Source organism: Vombatus ursinus, unplaced genomic scaffold, assembly GCF_900497805.2.
Source record: "Vombatus ursinus unplaced genomic scaffold, bare-nosed wombat genome assembly UNPS02014816.1, whole genome shotgun sequence".
NCBI lineage: Eukaryota > Metazoa > Chordata > Mammalia > Diprotodontia > Vombatidae > Vombatus > Vombatus ursinus.
Genome location: NW_020954594.1, coordinates 22597699 through 22618409, shown reverse-complemented (window position 1 = coordinate 22618409; position 20711 = coordinate 22597699). Strand labels below are relative to the sequence as shown.

Sequence of the window (20711 nt, the reverse complement as noted above, 5' to 3'; positions counted from 1 at the left end):
TCTCTCTCTCTCTCTCTCTCTTAAATCAGTAAATTACTTATAGGAGGACACAAGAGACCACTGAAGCATAGTGAAAAGAGCCTAGGATCTGGAGTCATGAGGCTTCTTAGAGTTCTGTCTCTCCTTGTTCCTTATTAGCCAAATAATAAGTGGAACAAGGCAATTTATCTCTCCATGCATGTTTCCTCATCTTTAAAGTAAGAATTATACTTGACTACTCATCTGACATGATTTTGAAAAGATCAAAGATATGCAAAATGCTTTACAAATTGAAAAGTCCTATATTAATGAACTACCTTTTTAAAAATTGTTACGAAGGGCAGCCAGATGGCACAGTGGATAGAGCACCAGCCCTAAAGTCAGGAGGACCTGAGTTCAAATCCAGCCTCAGACCAAACACTTGACACTTACTAGCTGTGTGACCCTGGGCAAGTCACTTAACCCCAATTGCCTAAAAACAAATAAACAAAAAAAAAGAAAAGTCAAATGACTGGAAATACCCCGGTGATGAGTTTGTTACCCATCCCTCTTGCCCCATGCACTTACTCCTTGGACTACTTCTTAATGGCAACAGACCCTTCATGATTTGGGGAGAACCATATTTGACTATTTTTTTCTCCTTAGGATAACTTTCCTGTTACATAAACTGAAAAAAAATACTAAAAACAAAATAAAACAACAAAAACTCCTGTTAATATTACTGCTACTAACTACTACCATTACTACTACTACTACTACCACTACTACTATCACACTACCATTACCACTACTACCACCACCACCACCACCACCACTACCACTACTACTACTAGTACTACTACTACTACTACTACTACTACTACTACTATTCTTACTATTACTACAGGCCTCAAACAGGAATCATGTACCCAAATCTTTCTCCCTTTCTTTTTTAAACATGAGTAGCTCTATTTTTCTTTTTTAGTAGTGGGGGAACAAGCATTTATTAAGTGCCTACTACATGCTAGGAACTGTGCTAATTGCTTCATATTATCTTATTTGATCCTCGCAACTATCAGGATGAGATAGGTGTTGTTATTATTTCTAGATTGGTACTATTATTATTTCTATTTTACAGTTAAGGAAACTGAAGCAGACTGCAGTTAAATGAGTTGCCAAGAATCACACAACTAGGAAGTATCTGAGGCTAAATGTGAACTCAGATCTTCCTGATTCCGAACCCAGTGCACTATCCACTGTGCAATTGCATAGTAATGATGATTAATTTTATTTCTCTTTTCTGTGCTCAAAAAAGTGTTACCCACCTTAGAGGCCAGTCACTCCAATGATGCTTCAGTGACTGCCTTTACCTCATCAGCAATTGGTTCTTTTCCCCTGATTTAGGAATCACACTATGTCTCCATTTTACTTATTTGGCCTTCCATAGTTACCTTGTCACTCACTGCCCACAGGCACAAGGGATGTTTCCTATTCTCATTCTAACTGAGGTATAAATATCTAGAGAACTGAAGCTGAGGGAGGCAGTTTTGTAGAGACTGTCTCCCAACCAGCTGGTTATCTAATAGAGATTTTGAGAATTCTGACCTGCCAACCAGAGAGCAGCCTTTATTCTACAATATTGAGAAAAGAACAGAGAAATTGCTCTCTTTTTCCGGGGTCCAGAAACACACACACACACACACACACACACACACACACACACACACACACATGCATGTGCGTGCATATGGTATACAACAGTGGAAGGAAGAGCACTGAATATGGAATTGAAAGCTTGAGTCTGAATCCTGGCTCTGCCACTTAGGACTTTGTGACTTTGAGTAAGTCTCAACCTCTGGGGATTTCTCTCCTCATCTGTAACAATGAAAGGGTTGGAACTTCTTAGGTAATACCATAGCTTTTCAAAAGGAGTAAATCATTAGAATAAGGCCTCCCATCAAAAGGCCAAGGTCCTTTTATGAATGTCTAATTCTAATACCCCCTTGATTTGGAAACCATCATAGAATTTTGAAAACTATGCCAACAGAACAAACACCATGGTTGGTCTTACCCAGCTGAAAATCTTGGGCCTGGAGAAAGACTGTGTGTCTATTCTCTAAGAACAAAGCCTAGCTAAATTTAGAGAGGCTGACCACCAGAAATTCAGCTGCCAAGTGATGCATTTCTTTGTTCACATAAATTTGTTTATTTATTTGTTTTGGTCTAGATCTGTGATTTCATCAATGTAAGGTGTTTTTGGTGAAGGAATTTCATCTACCAATGCAGATGGGCAACTCGTCAACTCTTCTAAAAGAGTTTCTTGGACTTTTGAAAGACGTCAGAGGAAGGACTTGAGCCCATTTCAGCCTGACCCCAGAGCCTGCCTTATTTCTATCCACTAGCTTACACTGCCTCTCAACATACAGATAACATTTTCTTTTAAAGGTTATAATTTTCATTGGTGGAGATCATAGTTCCTTATAGCAAGAAATGGATATCAAGGTTGAGCCAGAATTGTCATTTACAATGAGAATCTGGTGATTAATTTCAGTGCTTTGAATGGTGGTGCTAGGAAGAAGCAGGAAGCATATATTAGCCCAATCCCCTTATAACAAAGTTCAAGGGATTGTCTCTATTCTTTTATTATACTGGGATTTGCAGTCATAAATATGTCTCAAAATAAATGGGCCATTGCCTAGGATTTAGACATCTTTATTATACATGGCTCTTCATTGAGATGATATTTGCTGTAAGAAGATTGGACCTCATTGTGATTCTACTGTATTAGATTCATTTCTTGATTTTCCTAGGTCTGTTAACCAATTTCCATTAGTTTCACCCTGATTCTACAAGGCCTGAGGGCTTACAGCCCCGTGCTCATTTTGCCTGTGTGATGTCCTGTGGTTTTAAACAACTGAAAACCGAGAGGATTTTTGTACTTCGCATCCACAATATGACAACAGATTTCAGAAGGCTTCTTAGTTATGTTTATTGTTCCTGAAGTTAATGAGTTTGTTGGTCTTTATGTGAATGCTGCAGGGTTATATTAATACTGGGGTTGAGAAATGTTGTAATAATCCACAAAAGGAAATTCTGTCTGAAAGAATTCCCTCGGTATGGAGGCTATATTGTGAGTGCTCCTTTATTTCTTGCTTATTGTGCACAGATTTTATTGTTTTTTTTCCTTGTTTTTTGGTGTATGTTTCTTTACTGGCAATAAACTAAGGGAACACACCTCTCATGTGGGTTTGAAGATTAAATGACAGCATGACAGCTTGTCTAAAAAGTACTGATGAATTATAAAGGGCGATACAGTACTAACATATTTTAATACATTTATAACAACATTTACCAATGTAAGGGGCCTAAAATGTTAGCAATTATCTCTTCATAATAATATATGTGAAACATATTGTATCTTATCTATACATTATCTTGAGCAGATAATTATCTATATATGATCATACATGTATACATTGTGAACTCCTTGAGTGGAGAATGTCTTTTTCTTTTGCTTGTATCCTCTGAGCTTAGCACAGTGCCTGGCACACAGCAGGCATTTAATAAATGCTTATTGACTGATTATGTATACATACACAAATACATGCATCTATTTTTGCTATCTGTATTTATATGGCAGGTGGGAATTGAAGATAGACGAATGGAGCTGGAGTCAGGAAAACTTAGGTTTTAGTCCTACTTTTGATACATACTAGCTGTGAGACCTTCGTCAAAGCAATTAAATTCTGAGGGCTCTAAGCAGAACTCTGAAACTATCTATGGCAGATGAGTTGTAGGTCTGCATTTGCAGAGGAATTTTTCACCCTCTGAGTTCCCTACACATATGAAAATAAGTTCTGGGTTAATCAAATGTGTGTAAATATACATATATAGGTATTTATAATTATATACATATGTATATTTACAGAAAAGTGCTTCAGACATATGAAGAGACTTATGGATTTAAACCCAAGTGATTCTGCCAATACTTCTACTGAATAGCTTGAAACTTCTAGGTATCTTTCCCCAAGGATTCTTAGACATGTGTAAAATTAGCATAAAGACTATGCTTTTAGGGACAAAGTAGACATAGAAGAAGTGAAAGCTTGCCCCATCTGACATCAGACTGAGTTCTAGATATTTGCAACTTCATAACTGTTATATGTATGCGTGTATGTGTGTATATAAATGCATTCATTCTTCCCTTCCTCTTTTCTCTACTCCAACCCTCCCAAATCAGCCTTTTTCCTAGGAATGATGACGCCTTGAAATTGTCTCTATGCTGAAGGATAGATTAAGGAATTCAAAACTGGCAGACATTTCCTTGCATGGGCAAAGGTGACTACTTTAGAGAAGTGCTTCATGAGTGAAGACTGAATTAAGGATATTTCATATCATGAAGTTTTCTTTTATTGGAGAAAGGAGATTGAAGTCTTTTTGAATTTCGCTTACTACCTTTTCTTCTTCTTTTATAATAAATCTAATCCAAATAGATATTCATGGAAGACCTCTGAATGGAAAGAATGCCAAGTCACTTTTCTTCTGGAGCAGCAAGATTCCCATTGGCACACAACTGGACCTCTCTGCGGAGGTGGGATTCAAACTCGGGAATTGTACTGTGCCCAGAGTACCACAGAATCTTCAGGACAGCGACCAAAGGAAGGTATGCAAGTGGTCCCCTTGTACTACATACTTTTTCTGTAGGCAATATTAAGTAAAATATATTAGGACCCCTTCTCTCCCTGTTCTCCATTCCCCCCCACACAGACATTAGGCTTTGCATCTCTTTATAATGATGAGTTAGAATGACATCAAATTTACTCTTTCATGAAGTCTGGGATCTAGATGGTAAGGAAATTCAATGACTTGCTCAAAGTCATCCAAGATAAATAACTAACTTCAAAGACAAAGTTAGTAATTCTCTTTAGTGAGTCTTCACTAGAATAAGGCTTGGCAATCTTCTGAGGGAGGAAAACCTTTTTGTTATGTCTGCAGAGGGTAATATAATATAACTTTTAGATGGTGGTCATCATAATGAGCTATTGGTGCTTTATCTTCTAAGGTTATTTTCCATCTACTCAGTATGTATATATGTATATATGCATAAATAGAAATATACATGCATCCAGATATTTGTCTGTCTGAATAGAGGGTACTGCAATATATGTGTATATGCATGTATATAATAATATGCCAATTTTCACATTTCCTTCCCCATTAGAATGTAAACTTTGTGGACATGACTGTTTTTTTTCTTTGTATTCTTTGCATTGTAAGTACTTAATAAATATAGGTTGATTTATTGATAGCTATGGAGGGGGAAGGGAACAAAGACTTATTAAGTGGCTAACATGTCTGACACCATTAAGGGCTGTACAAATACTATCTCATTTGATCCTCACAACAACCTAGGAGGAAGATGCTATTATTATCCCCATTCTACAGCTGAGAAAACTGAGGCAGACAGAGCTTAGATGACTTGCCTAGGGTCACACAGCTATTAAGTGTCTGGTTTCAGACTGAAACTCTATTCACTCTACTCATTGTGCCATCTGTTACAAAAACATAAATATTTACTGTTTTTATAGTTGTATACTCAAGTATTTTAAAAGCCATCATTTTGTTGGTATGAATACTTCTTCTACCTAGGCTCATAGCAATACTTTAGAAATTAGAAGACAATCTTTGAGAATTACTATGCCTAAAATGCCATTATCCTATGGCTTACTGGGAGATGAACTTCTCCCATCTCTGAACTCACTTGGGCTATGCCTTGTGAAGGGTATATTGACTAAGGATTCTGGGAAGAAAGAGACCTACCCAAGAATCAGCAGGTATCGTAATAACATAAATGTTTTACCTGAACTGTTCATTTGTAGCTTATGGAACTACTTACAACTAAAGTTTTTTATTTGCTTGTTTTCCCAAGTTGAATCTTTGTGGTATTCTTGAATTAACCAGGGGTAAAATAGATTTAAAAAAAAAAACAAAGGTAATCAAAAAAATTGGATGTTATTTTTGCCTGTAATGTTTTTTTGTGAATACAGATGCAGGTGTCTATAAGGAATAGCATTGTTTTGTGAGTTGACAGTTCACCCAAGGTTCCACGTTTGCCTAGAAAGTACAGAGAAACACATGTCTAAATTATTCTTTGTTGAACCTTCCATCATTCTCAGGGAGATTTTTTTAATGGCATTGTCTGGGACTGGAAGGAGTGGGGTGTTTAAAAATATGGACAATTAAAAATTCTGAAAGGAACTTTAGAAGTGTAGTCACTCAATATTACAAATGAAGAAATCAAAGCCCAGTGAGGTAGTGGCTTGCTCAAGGTCACATTACTAGTTAGTGACAAAGGCCAAGACTAAAAAACATACCCTTTGTTTCCCATGTTATTGCTCTCCCTAATACATACGTTGTTCTTTGGGGAAAAACAAACCATGAACCTGTGGGCAAACACTGACAGAATTGTTCAATTAATGAGTTCAAATTCTTATACCTAAAGTTTGAAAGCTTGCACATTTGGTAAAACTTTAATGTGTTTATGAAACATGCTTCAGGTGTTTGACTTCCTAAAGTAAGTTGTGTTCTTCATACATAGAAATAGTAATAATGCCTGGCAAAGATATGCAATTAGTTTGATAAAGTGTTATTGCTGATATTTTAGTGGTAGTAATAGATTTGTGCTGATTTATCATGCTTTTGTACCTTTTTTCTTCAGGAGGCATAAATACTATCTTCTTTCCATCTTCCATGGAATTCATCATTTTCCAAACATTTCCTTCATAGCAGGAGCTATCCTATGGGTCAAATGTTTCTGACTCTTTTTTTGGGGGGGTCACATTTCATCTCTTTCAACCTACCAAAGCTCGTGTGCATTCCCTTACTCATAGATGTATGATTCCAGCTATCTCAACTAAATTTACATGCACACAAGTATATACTTATAAAAATGAACGTAACTACCTTCCTCTTCCTATTTTTTGTTGCTCTCCTTATGCTAACCCCAATATAATTCCTTGATAATGTTGTTATATAACCAAATACCCCATACTGAAGCCCTTGGCTTCTTCAGGTGTCAGGTAATAGGAGGAATTGACAAAGCCTCATTAATTTTTTTGGTTTGAGGGGCAGAACCATTGGAAGTGAGTTTTGCTCACTGGGTTCAGAGATTCCCTGTTACCTGCATTACCTGTCCTCACTTCTTTACATGCTGCCACCCTGCCTCAGTACCCTGATTCTATCAGCCCTACCTCCCCTACTATGTCTTCGTCTCTCTGTTTCTCTCTCCCTCTCTCTGTGCCATCTTCTTCCTCCCTCTACATATCATTGAGGCTTACTTGGTGTAAGGAGTTTATTTACAGATAAAAATGTAAATTCAAAATTAATATATGAAGTTAGAGGTAATAAGAAGTGAAATGATTCCACATGGTAAAGAATGGATGATGATTGAACTTAATATTGTATCATATCATATCTATCTGGTTTCTGGCTGATCCTCTTTCCTATCCCTCAAAATATCCTGCTTCTGCTTGATCCAAAAGAAAAATGACCTGTTTCTTTCTTATACATTCCTCCCACCCTCCCATAAACTTCAGAGTCAACCAGCCTCATTCTCAGCTGTGATCACCTCTGTGATCATGCTAGCCCAGGTATTGGGAACCTGTGACCTTGAGGCCACATGTGGCCTCCACTGTGAAGTGTGGATTCAGTCAAAGGGTAGCATTTGAGGACCTAGAGGACCACCTGTGACCTCGAGGCTGCAGGTCCCCAACTATAAATAGCTATATAACTGTTCTTCCTTTCATCCATGGAGGGAGGAGAAAAAGGAGACATTATAAAAAATGTTGTAGTTTATACCTGTCATAATCTGTTGTTGGAACTAAAAGGGTTTCATCATAGAATTAAATGACCCAGACACTCCTAAAAGCAATCAATAAAACTTTTGTTTGATGAATTTAGTGTAGGTCAGTTGAAAAGACCCCTGGGAATGGCAAGCAGGGACAATAAGAAATGTGCACTAGGGCCTCTTAATCGCCAACAGAGGGAAAACACTAGAATTAAAGGGGACTTAGAAAGGCTTCCTGTATAAGGTGGTGTTTTAACTAGGACTTGAAGGAAGGTAGGGAAGGCAGGAAACAAAGAAGAAGGAGAGAGGGCATTCCAGGAATGAAGGCCGTCCAGAGAAAATACCTGAAGCTCAAAGATAGAGGGTCTCATTTGGGGAATAGCAAGGAAGCCAGTGTCACTAGTTTGAAGAGAACTTGGGGGTGTGTGTGAGGTTTAAGGAAACTGGAAAGTAGTGGGGGGAGGGGAGAAGGCAAGCTTATGAAGAGCTTTGAACACTAAAGAAAGGATTTTGTATTTGATTCTGGAGGTGAGAGGGAGCCATTGGACTTTATTGGATAAGAATTGACATAGTCATATCTGTATTTTAGGAAAATCACTTTGGAAGCTGAATTGAGAATGGGGAGTAGGGGGGCTTTTGGCAGGCTAACCAACCAGTAGGCTATTGACAATAGTCAAAGCAGAAGGAGATGAGGGTCTGTACCAGAATGGTGGCAGTAACTGAGGAGAGAAGGGAACTTATTTGGAAGATATTACAAAGATGAAATAGACAGGCCTTGGAAACAGATTGGATATGGGTGGTTAGAGTTAGTGAAAAGATGAGAATGTTACTTAGGTTGCAAGACTGGGGGACTGGGAGGCTGGTAGTATCCTTAACAGTGATAGGGAAATTTGGAAGAAGGGAGAGTTTAGGAAGAAAGATAATGAGTTCAGTTTTGGACATGATGAGTTTAAGATTTCTATAAGACATCTGGTTTGCAGTGTCTGATAGACACGTGAAGATTAAAAAAAACTGAAGGTAGCAGAGAAGTTAGGGCTGATAAGTAGATTTGAGAATCATAATCATGGAAATAAAGAATCATTAAATCCACAGAAGCTGATCAGATCATGAAGTGAAATAGTATGGAGGGAGAAGAGAAGAGGGCCCAGGTCAGAGTCTTATGGGGCAACCATGGTTAGAGGTTATAACTTAGATTAAGATCCATCAAAGGAAATGGAAAAGGAGCAGTCATATAAGTAGGAGGAAAACCAGGAGAAAATAATTTCCCAAAAACCTAGAGAGAAGATAGTATCCAAAGCAAGAGGGTGATTGACAGTGTTAAAGGCTGAAGAGAGGTCAAGAAGGATAAAGATTGAGAAAGATCTTTGGGTTTGTGAATTAAAAAATCATTGGTAAGTTTGGAGAGAGAAGTTTTGGTTGAATGATGAAGTCAGAAGCCAGATTGTAGAGGGATTAGAAAAGAGAAAGGAGAGGAAATGGAGGTGACTATTGTAGATGGCCTTCTCAAGGACCTTAGCCCCAAAGATCAAAAAAGACCTGTGCTGATAGTTATCAGGGATTGAAGGATCAGAGTGAGGGTTTTTTTTTTCTTTGAGGAAACATACACATGTTTATAGGCAGTGGGGAAGAACCAATAGGTAGGGAGAAATTGAAGAAAATGAGAGAATGGGGGTGATAGAGGGGGGCAGTCTATTACAGGAGACAGGATTGAGGTTATGGCAAGAAGAGAGAGCCTATAACAGTTTAGGTTTCAAGGTAACTCATTCAGTTCTGGGATTGGGTTAGCTCCTCAATCAGTTTGAATGTTGAAGATTTCAGGATCAATGCCATTTGAGTGTTTCCTAAGGAGGGAAGGGATCTGCTCAGGAGCATTCAATGGGTTTCCTATCTTTGAAGTCCCAATCAAAGAGATGCCAAACAACCAGGAACTTGGAAGCTTCTAGTCTAGAGGATTTCATAAAACCTTTCCTAGTCCTCCTTAAAAGCACTTAGTGCCTTCCCTCTGAGATTACTTGCAATTTGTTCTGTATTTATCTTGTTTATACATAATTTCATGTATGTTATCTTCCATATAAGACTGTGAGCCCCTCCTTACCCCCCCTTTTTTTTTGGTTAGGCAATGGGGTTAAGTGACTTGCCCAGGGTCACACAGTGCCCTTTCTTTGTATTCCCAGAACTAGCATAATTCCCAGACCATGGTAGATGCTTAATAAATGCTACTTGATTGACTAACTGATAAGAGCAGAGACTGTCCAGAGAAGTGGCAAGGCAGTTAGGAAGGGATTACCAAGCAGGAGATGATAAGGAATAGGCAGTCTATTGGATAGAGAAAGATTAATCCAAAAAGACTAGAAGGTTTTTTTTAATTTGTTTGTTTTTGTTTATTTTTCTTCCCAAACCTAAGTATTGCCATAACTCTTCAAAGGAATAATTCAACCTAGCATCCATTTCAATCCTCAAATTCTCAAAACATTCTACTTTTTCCCTATATCCTATCTTCCCACCAAATCCCAAATGAATTGGTGGAACAGATTAATTAGTGAGCCATACATCGATTGCAGAATACATGGTCATCTATATGGTGTGATTTTATTTTGTTGTTAAGGATACAGGTAATGATCTTGGTTTACCTCAGGTAAATGGCCCATAAGTATAAAAAGTACCTGTGATTTCCATGTTTGTAATTTCTTTGGGTAAAAAGAAATTAAAGAATCTATTAATATACAAATGTGCAATCTGAGAGAATTCATGCATAAACCATTATGCCATACTGTTGACTTTGCACAAACTAGTTTATCACTTAGTTTAGCTAGACAGTTGTCATTAAGGAAACAGAGACTGAGACATAAAATATATAAATTATGATAGGGGAGAATGGTGATCTGGAAAGATCTAGAATAATGAGCAATGGCCACATGTAGGACAAGCTTTGGTGGGAATCTATCGTGTGGGATTCAAAGTGTACAGAAAGATCATCGATGTAGAAGACGGCAAAACAATGAAGAGTCTATCAAAATATGGAATGAAGAGGCCCAAAGTATCTGTGTTACAGTTTTACCTAAAGGCATCCTTGAATATCCCTCACTTTTTTCTTTTTATTTTCATCTTGTTCTGTACTAACACACAGCTTTTGAGAACCAGCATTGTATGGTACAAAGAACCCTAGACATCACCTCAGAAGATACAGGTTTGAACCTTATTTGGCTCTGTGACATACACTTGTTTATCTTAATTCAATTCAATAACATGAAAAAAAGAACATTAAGTATCTATTATGTGCCTGTGCTCTGTTTACTGGTGGAAAATCACACACCCATACACACATACATACATACACACATATATATGTATATATATGTATATATGTATGTATATATAAACACACACATACATATATTTTTTTTACTTTTTTAATTATTTTTTTAGTTTTCAACATTCACTCCCATAAGCTTTTGAGTTAGTTTTAAATTTTCTCCTCCTCTCTTCCTGCCTCCCTCCCCAAGACAGTGTGCAATTTGATATAAGCTCTACATATACATTGCTATAAAACACATTTTCACATTAGTCATGTTGTAAAGAAGAATTAGAATCAATAGGAGTAACCGCAAGAAAGAAGAAACAAAACAAAACAGAAATGGAAAAAAAAGAGCAAATAGTATACTTCAATCTGCATTCAAACTCCATAGTTCTTTCTCTAAATGTGGATAGCGTTTTCCATCATGAGACTTTTGAAAATGTCTTAGATCCTTGCATTGCTGAGAAGAGCTAAGTCTATCAAAGTTAGTCTTTGCAAAACATGGCTGTTGCTGTGTACAACCTTCTCCTGGTTCTGCTCACTTCACTCAGCATTAGTCCATACAAGTCTTTCCAGGTTTTTCTGAAGTCCACCTGCTCATCATTTCTTATAGCACAATAGTATTCCATTACATTCATTTACCATAACTTGTTCAGTCATTCCCCAATTGATGGGCATTCCTTCAATGTCCAGGTTTTTTTGCCACCACAGAAAGATCTACCATAAATGTTTTTGTATATGTGGGTCCTTTTCCCACTTTCATTATCTTTTTGGGATATAGCCCAAAGAAGTACAATTGCTGGGTCAATGGGTATGCATGTTTTTATAGCCCTTTGGGCATAGTTCCAAATTGCTCTCCAAAATGGTTGGATCAGTTCACAACTCCACCAACAATGCATAAATGTTCCAATTTTCCCACATCTTCTCCAACATTTGTCATTTTCCTGTTTTGTCATGTTAGCCAATGTGATAAAGGTGATGTGGTACCTCAAAGTTGTTTTGCTTTGCATTTCTCTAATCAACAGTGATTTAGAGCATTTTTTTCATATGACTATAGATGACTTTAATTTCTTCATCTGAGAACTGCCTGTTCATATCCTTTGACCACTTATTAATTGGGAAATGACTTGTATTCTTATAAATTTGACTTAGTTCTCTATCTATTTTAGAAATGAGGCCCTTATCAGAGACACTGGTTGTAAATTTTTCCCTCGGTTTTCTGCTTCCCTCCTAATCTTGGTTGTATTGGCTTTGTTTGTGCAAAAACTTTTCAATTTAATGTGATCAAAATTATCCATTTTGCATGTTCTCTATCTCTTGTTTGGTCATAAATTCTTCTGTTCTTTATAAATCTGACAGGTCAAATATTCCTTGCTCTCCCAGTTTGTTTATAGTATCAGCCTTTATTGTCTAAATTGTGTACCCATTTTGACTTTATTTTGGTATAAGGTGTAAGATTTTGGTCTATGCCTAGTTTCTGCCATGTTCTTTTCCAGTTTTCCCAGTAGTTTTTGTCAAATAGCGAGTTCTTATCCCAGAAGCTGAGGTTTTGGGCTTATTAAATAGTAGATTACTATAGTCATTGACTACTGTGTCTTGCATACCTAACCTATTTCACTGATCCACCACTCTTTTCCAGTGGTTTTATCCAGGACCAAGTAGTTTTGATGATTGCTGCTTTATAATGCAATTTAAGATCTGGTGTAGCTAGGTCACCTTCCCTAGCATTTATTTTCATTAGTTCCCTTGATATTTTCACCTTTTGTTTCTCTAGATGAATCTTGTTATTTTTTTCTACCTCTATAAAATAATTTTGGGTAGTTTGATTGGTATGGCAACTGATGGTTTTTTTTTTCCAATTATTTTGATCTGACTTAATTTTTATGAAAAGTGCTTTGTAATTGTGTTCAAATAGTCCCTGAGTTTGTTTTGGCAGGTAGACTCCTAAATATTTTATAATGTCTACAGTAACTTTAAATGGAATTTCTCTTTCTATCTCTTGCTGTTGGGCTTTGTTGGTAATATATAGAAACACTGATGATTATGTGGGCTTATTTTATATACTGTAACTTTGCTAAAATTGTTTATTATTTCAAGTAGTTTTTTTACTTGATTCTCTGGGATTCTCTAAGTATATCATCATATCATCTGCAAAGAGTGGTAGCTTTGTTTTTTCTTTGCCTATTCTGATACCTTAAATTTATTTTTCTTTTCTTATTGCTAAAGCTAACTTTTTTAGTACCATATTGAACAATAGTGGTGATAATGGTCATCTTTGTTTCACCACTGATCTTATTGGAAATGCTTCTAGCTTATCCCTTTAACATATGATGCTTGCTGAAGGTTTAGGTAGATGCTAGTTATCATTTTAAGGAAGACTCCATTTATTCCTATGCTTTCCAGTGTTTTTAATAGGAATGGATGTTGTATTTTGTCAATAGCTTTTTCTGCATCTATTGAGATAATCAGGCGGTTTCTGTTAATTTTGTTGTTGATATGATCAATTATTCTGGTAGTTTTCCTCCAGCCCTGCATTCCTGGTCATAGTGTATTATTCTCATGATATGTTGCTGTAATCTTTTTGCTAACATTTGTCTGAGATCAGATTTGAACTCAGCTCCTCCTGACTCTAAGGCCAGAGCTCTATTCACTGCACCACTTACCTGCCCCTATTTAAGTATTTTAATTTCTCTTCTGTTAATGTGGGCAAGTTATATTTTTGTAAATATTCACCCATTTCACTAAGATTGTCAAATTTATTGTCATACAGTTGAGCTAAATAATTCCTAATTATTGTTTTAATTTTCTCTTTCTTAGTGGTGATTTCACCCTTTTCATTTATGATACTGGTAATTTGGTTTTCTTTTTTCTTTTTTTAATTAAATTAACCAAAAGTTTATCTATTTTATTGATTTTTTTCATAAAACCAACTCTTATTTTCATTTATTAGTTCAATAGTTTTCTTAATTTCAATTTTATTAATCTCTCCTTTGGTTTTCAATATTTCTAATTTGGTATTTAATTGGGGACTTTTATTTTGTTCTTTTTCTAGCTTTTTTAGTTGCATGCTCAATTCATTAATCTTCTCTTTCTCTATTTTATTCATGTAAGCATTTAGAGATATAAAACTTTCCCTAAGAGACACTTTCACTGCATCCCGTAAGCTTTGGTATGTTGTCTCATTGTAGTCATTCTCTTGGATGAAGTTATAGATTGATTCTATGATTTGTTATTTGACCCATTCATTCTTTAGGATTAGATTATTTAGTTTCCAATTAATTTTTATTCTATCTTTCCATGACCCTTTGTTACATATAATTTTTATTGCATCATGATCTGAAAAGGATGTATTTAATATTTCTGCCTTTCTGAATTGGATTGTGAGGTTTTTATGCCCTAGTGCATGGTCAATTTTTGTGTGCCATGTACCACTGAGAAAAATGTATGTTCCTTTTTTTTATTCCCATTCAATTTTCTCCAGAGGTCTACCATATCTAACTTATCTAAAATTCTATTCACCTCCTACTTCTTTCTTGTTTATTTCGTGGTTAGATTTATCTAGTTCAGAGAGGCAGAGGTTGAAGTCCCTCACTAGTATAGTTCTACTTTCTATTTCTTCCTGTAACTCCCTGAACTTCTCCTCTAAGAATATGGATGCTATACCATTTGGTGCATATTTGTTTAGTAACAATATTACTTCATTGTCTATGGTGCCTTTTAGTAGGATGTAGTTTCCCTCCTTATCTCTTTTAATAAGATCTCTTTTTGCTTTTGTTTTGTCTGAGATAAGGATTGCTACTTCTGCTTTTTTTTTTACTTCAGCTAAAGCATAATATATTCTGCTCCAGCCTTTTACCTTTACCCTGTGTGTATCCTTCTGTTTCAAATGTATTTCTTGTAAACAACATATTATAGGATTATGGTTTTTAATCCATTCTGCTATCCACTTCTGTTTTATGGGAGAGTTCATCCCATTCACATTCACAGTTGTGATTACTATCTGTGTCTTTCTCTCCATCCTATTCCTCCTCCCTGGTTTATGCTTTTCTTTCTCTTCTTCCTTTCCCTCCTCACTAGAGTTTTGCTTTTGAACACCACCTTCCTCAATCTGCCCTCTCTTCTATCAGCCCCTTCCTTTTCTTTCCCTTTTCCCTTACTACTTCTTTTCTCCCTTCTATCCCCCTTCCCTTTTCTTTCCCCTTTCCCCTCCTACTGCCTATATGGCATGTTAAATTTCTATACCTAATTGAATATGTTATTCCCTTGAGCCAAATCTGATAAGAGTGTAGTTCAAACAATGCTCATTTCCCTCCCATCTTTCCCTCTACTGTAATATGTCTTTGTGCCTTTTCATGTGATGTAATTTACTTTTTTCTGCTTCTTCCTTTCTTCTTCTTCCATTACAGTTCCTTTTCACCACTTCATTAGCTTTTTTTTTGATCATCATATCAAAGTCAACTTAAACCCACCCCTTCTATCTATGTATATCTCTTCTAAATGTTATAATAAAGATACAGTTCTCAAGAGTTATGAATATCATCTTCCCATGTAGGGATGTAAACAGTTTACTCTTATTGAACAATGTTTTTTTCCCCTTTCCTATTTACCTTTTTATGCCTCTCTTGAGTCTTATATTTGAAGATCAAATTTTCCATTGAGCTCTAGTCTTTTTATCAGGAAAGTCTGAAAGTCCCCTACTTCATTGAATGTCGATCTCCTCCCCTGAAAGATAATGCTCAATTTTGCTGGGTAGTTGATCCTTGGTTTTTAATCCAAGCTCCTTTGCCTTATAGAATATCATATTCTAAACCCTCCGACCTTTTAATGTAGAAGCTGCAAGGTCCTGTGTAATCCTAATTGTAGTTCCATGTTACTTGAATTGTTTCTTTCTGATTGCTTGCAAGATTTTCAACTTGATCTGATAATTCTGGAATTTGGCTACAATATTCCTTGGTGTTTTCAATTTGGGATCTCTTTCAGGAGGTGATCAGTGGATCCTTTGGATGACTCTTTTACCCTTTAATTCTAGGGCCTCAGGGCAGTTTTCCTTGATGATCCCCTGAAAGATGCTATCCAGGCTCTTTTTTTCATCATGGCTTTCAGGTAGACCAGTCATTCTTAAGTTATCTTTCCTGGATCTATTTCCATGTCAGTTGTTTTTCCAGTGAGGAATTTTACATTTTCTTCTATTTTTCATTCTTGATCTTGTTTTACTGATTCTTGATGTCTCATAGAGTCATTAGCTTCCAATCACACAATTCTAATTTTGAATGAATTGTTTTATTCAGTTAGCTTTCGTACCTCCTTTTCCATTTGGCCCATTTTACTTTTTAAGGAGTTGTTTTCTTCAGTGTACCTTTTTTTTCCATTTTGTCAACTGTATTTTTAAAGGAATTGTTCAATTTTTCTTCTACCTTCCTTATTTGACTTTTAAAATCCTTCTTGAGCTCTTCCCTGTCACCAAAATACTTTTCTATGGTCATTGTTTTTCTATGTTGCTTCTCACTCATGTTGTTTGCCTTTTTTTCTAGCTTTTAAAGTTGATCTCTGCTTCTGGGTCACAGTGGGCACTGTCCCAGGCTTCTTGTGCTGAGGGCTAGGGGACTGATTACTGGTTTGATGAAGTGGGGCTTGCCACTGGCTTGCTTCGAAGTCTCCCCTCCTCTACTGGTCTCTTCAACCACAGCAAGAGGAACCTTTCCTGTCAATCCCCCTAGCCTCATGAGCTAAAAGACTGCTGTATCTAGTCTTTCTACTGACTCTACTACTTCAGAATTTTTCCTGGGGCAATATTCTCTGGGTTTTTCAAGTTCAATAAGGGAGGATGATAGCGACTTACTGCTTACTCCAGCCACTTTGGCTCCCAGAAGTGCCACATACATATATTTATATATTATACACACACCGACAAGAAAATATGAAATAAATAAAAAGTAAATTCAAAATCGCTTGGGGAAGGGGCACTAGCTAATGATTGAGGAATTAGCACCTGGACTGAGCTTTTACGGAACTTGGGAAAGTTACCTAATCTCTCCAGGCTTCAGTTTCCTCTAATTAAAATTAGAGTTCCAGACTAGGTAATCACTAAATTCTTTTTTCAGTGATTAATCCTGTGATTCAAATGTCATGGAAAAGGAGGAAGTTTCGAGAAGTCCATAAAGGTAATGAGGTACCTCATACCTTCAAAGGAAATAATCCATTGCCACTTTTGCTATCTTTTTAGTTGTTATATTCCTTGTATTCATCTGGGGAAAAGAAAATAGACAGGATCTTGGCTTTAGAAATGTTGCTCGCCAGTTCAGTGGAATTCACCGATACTTATGTCAGGGCATTGATGGCAAACCTAACCCTGGCCCCAGAAGAAATAAAACAAAACATAACAAAAACCCCTCAAACCAAACCTTGTATTGACATATAATTTTTTCAGAACATTTTCACATATATTATCCCACTCTATCCTTGCAGCTAAATTATGAGTATAGCAGGGTATATTATACCCATTTATAGCTGAGGAGGCTGAGTTCCAGTGCAGCTAGTGAGTGAGTGACAGACCCAAGTCAAATCCTACATCCCCAGATTCCAGATGAGAGCACAATTATAAATACTTTAATGTCATTTTAACATAATTATTAGACCCACTTGCACATGATTTAGTAAAGTAAGTCAAACAGGCAAGGAAGTTAATGCAGTGAATGATACAGTTCAATGAAAACCCCATTAAAAGCATAATGCCACTTTCTATTGATTATCAAAGGTTTTGTATAGCTTTCATGAAAAGAGAGATCATCAGAATTTTTTTTCCTATTGAATAACATCATATAGTTTTCCTATTAGCTGTTTTGCATCTCATTATTATCATCACAAATATATGTCAGCATATGCCATATCAACTTGAGAGTTTCTTCCAGGCCCATGGCAAACCTCAAAAGAGCAAGTGAATTGCAATCACAAAGTACAAGGCAGTGTTTACCCAATTAAGAAGTCAAAATTGGAGTATGTTTCACCCTTTCTCTTGCCAGCATACAGGTAATGAAATAAAAGACAAAAAAGGCATATATTCTTGGATTCAATTGCTATAAAACTCAACTGTTCAGCTTTGTTAGAATTTAATAAAAATAACCTTTTAAATAGCTAATCAGTTTTTGAAAACTCTTCTTGTATTAAACAAAAAAAAAACCCTCCTCTAGAATAATTTTCCTTTCTCTGCCTGGTATCAATTTGCTAAGCTTGTTTTTTGTTTTGTTTTGTTGTTGTTTTTACCTGTAGAACACCCCAGAGTCTAGTTTTAAGCTGTTCACATTCTAAAGGAGAAGAAAAATGTAAATATATGTGTATATATATATATATATAACATATTATATATAAATGTGATCAAGAAGCAAATGTGTACCTTAAGAATCAGGCTTCGTTTTATAGGATCTCCTATTTGAATGGAACCTTAGTGGTTATCTAGGCCAAACCCATACCTGAAAAAGAATTCCCACCCTAATTCATTAGACTAGCTTTTGCTCAAATAATTCCTTGCCACATAGTTCTGATCTTTCAAATAATTAATATTATTAACGTCCCAAAGTAAAATGTACATATCATGATATGAGTTAGCTTGATGTTGGTTTAATCACCAGCATTTGGGCTTAATATTGAGATTAAGAACTTTTATTTCAGTTCTGCCAACTACTAGTTGTCAAGGATTAGCCATGGTTCCATTTTGTTTCTCTTTTAGTGAATTAGAGGAAGAGAGAAATACTTTCTTCAAATGATCCAGGATGTCATGTGTTTTGGTTGTTATTTCTTCCCTTGATGTAGATGTTTTTGTAGAGGTTTTTCATGAGTTGATAAGTTTTTTTTTTTTTAATCATAACCTCATGGTCAAACTTCTGGTGATGCCCCTGTCTACATTTAGCTAGAATGGTCCTCTAAATATACAAAAAAAATGCAGTTTGCTGAGGTGGTACTCCAAGGTTTACAAACGTGGTAGGTAGGATCTGTTAGAGCTTGTGTTCTATTGGCAAGCCTTTCAGAGCCCAGAGTCAAGCCCATGCTGCAATGAAGCATTACAATGCCACTTTAGTGGAGGGCAGAGGGATGTTATAGATCGTAAATTCACCTGATTCTGTCCATGTTTAATATTTTGAACAATCTCTGATGTCCTCAATATGGCTAAGAGTTCCCACCTCCTCTCTACCTTGTCATCCTGTGTGATTCTTTTACATATTTTGCCGCAAATCTCCCATAAATGGAACAAAGCAATAAGCATTTATTGAATGTTTATTATATGCTATGTGCTGTGCTTTTAACACTGGGGATACAAATATAAGCAAAAAGAAAGATACTCCCTGTCTTCAAGAAGTTTACATTTTAATGGAGGAAGACAACACACAATCTAAATGGAGCTGAAAAGTGAAGGGGATGAAAGCACCCACAAGAAGGCATTGTGGTGTATTAAATCCCAAGAGACAAAGTTCCAGGTATTAAAAATCATTTTTTTTAATTAGGCAAGCCAATAATAAATAAATTGATGGCCAATGGTCTCTCTTCGTAACCAAAGATAAAAAGGCAGTGTTCATCCTAAATCTCCATATCCCTGCTGACAGGGTCCTCCCCTGATGGTGGATATTTAATGAGAGGGTGGGCTGTGAGCCCACAGTCCCTTCATATTACTTCATCATCAAGGAGGAGAGGTCAGCTGAGAAATGAGGCATGGTCATGAGTTTTAGCAGCCTCCAGAAATCAGGGCTGGCAAATCCTTTCTGGATCAGGATCTCTCTTGGCTTTCTTTCTCCTTCATGAGTCATCCTGCCCCAAACTTTACTGAAGGGACCAACAACACACACTTTGGGTAGCATGGTCCAGCTGAGTTTGGCTTCTGTTTACAGAGTTAAAAAAAAAAAAAGCCAAGGCCCCATTTGGATGAGACTCAGCCCAAATTAAATAAGAAGCAGCAACCTTTGGGTCTGCAAATGATCCCAATATTGGGTCATGCCCTTCAGAGACTGACTGGCCTTTTTTCAGGAGTGGGGTCTTAACAAAAATAGTAGGAAAAAATATGGATCACAAATTAATAATTGGTTATTAATATAGAGTATAATATTAATTTCTCTCAGCATAGTGCTGAAGTTCCCAGACTCATAAGCATAGCCAGCAGGGAAATGAAGGCTGACTGGCCTGGCTTCACCTCAAACTGGAGAAACTCTCCAAAGATAGAAGAGAGCCAGCATGGTAAAGGGTTGTAACAGAGTGAGAAGTGCATACCCCTTCCTGCATGCAGGAAGGGGTATGCTGGTAAATATTGAACAACAGGCTTCCCAGAAAAAGAAAAAAAATGCGTGGTCCATTTTACAATTTAATCTGTATGATTAACATTTTCTTTATCACTTTCTTAAGTCTAGACAGTCAGTAAAACAATAAATCAAGCCCTGATGTGTAATGTTTACCAATTTCTGAGGTGCAAATGCTCCCACTGGCCATAATGAGCTGGCTTTAGCACAGGGAAGATAGATGTTTTAGGGTGATGACAATCAGAGATATTGAGGGAGGTTCCAGAGTATAACTGCAGCTAAATTATAGCACTGAAGTTCAGAAAATCAGAAGCCAACCTGGGAGGGGAATGAA

At 36.6% G+C, this 20711-nt stretch overlaps 1 protein-coding gene across 1 annotated transcript in view; it reads left to right on the top strand.

The window, feature by feature from the left end:
* THSD7B (thrombospondin type 1 domain containing 7B) overlaps positions 1-20711 on the top strand; it is a 901933-nt gene that overhangs the window by 233249 nt on the left and 647973 nt on the right. The window contains exon 4 of the mRNA XM_027835643.1: positions 4452-4621. Coding sequence (XP_027691444.1) covers positions 4452-4621 — 170 coding nt within the window. The remainder of the gene's footprint in view (positions 1-4451; positions 4622-20711) is intronic.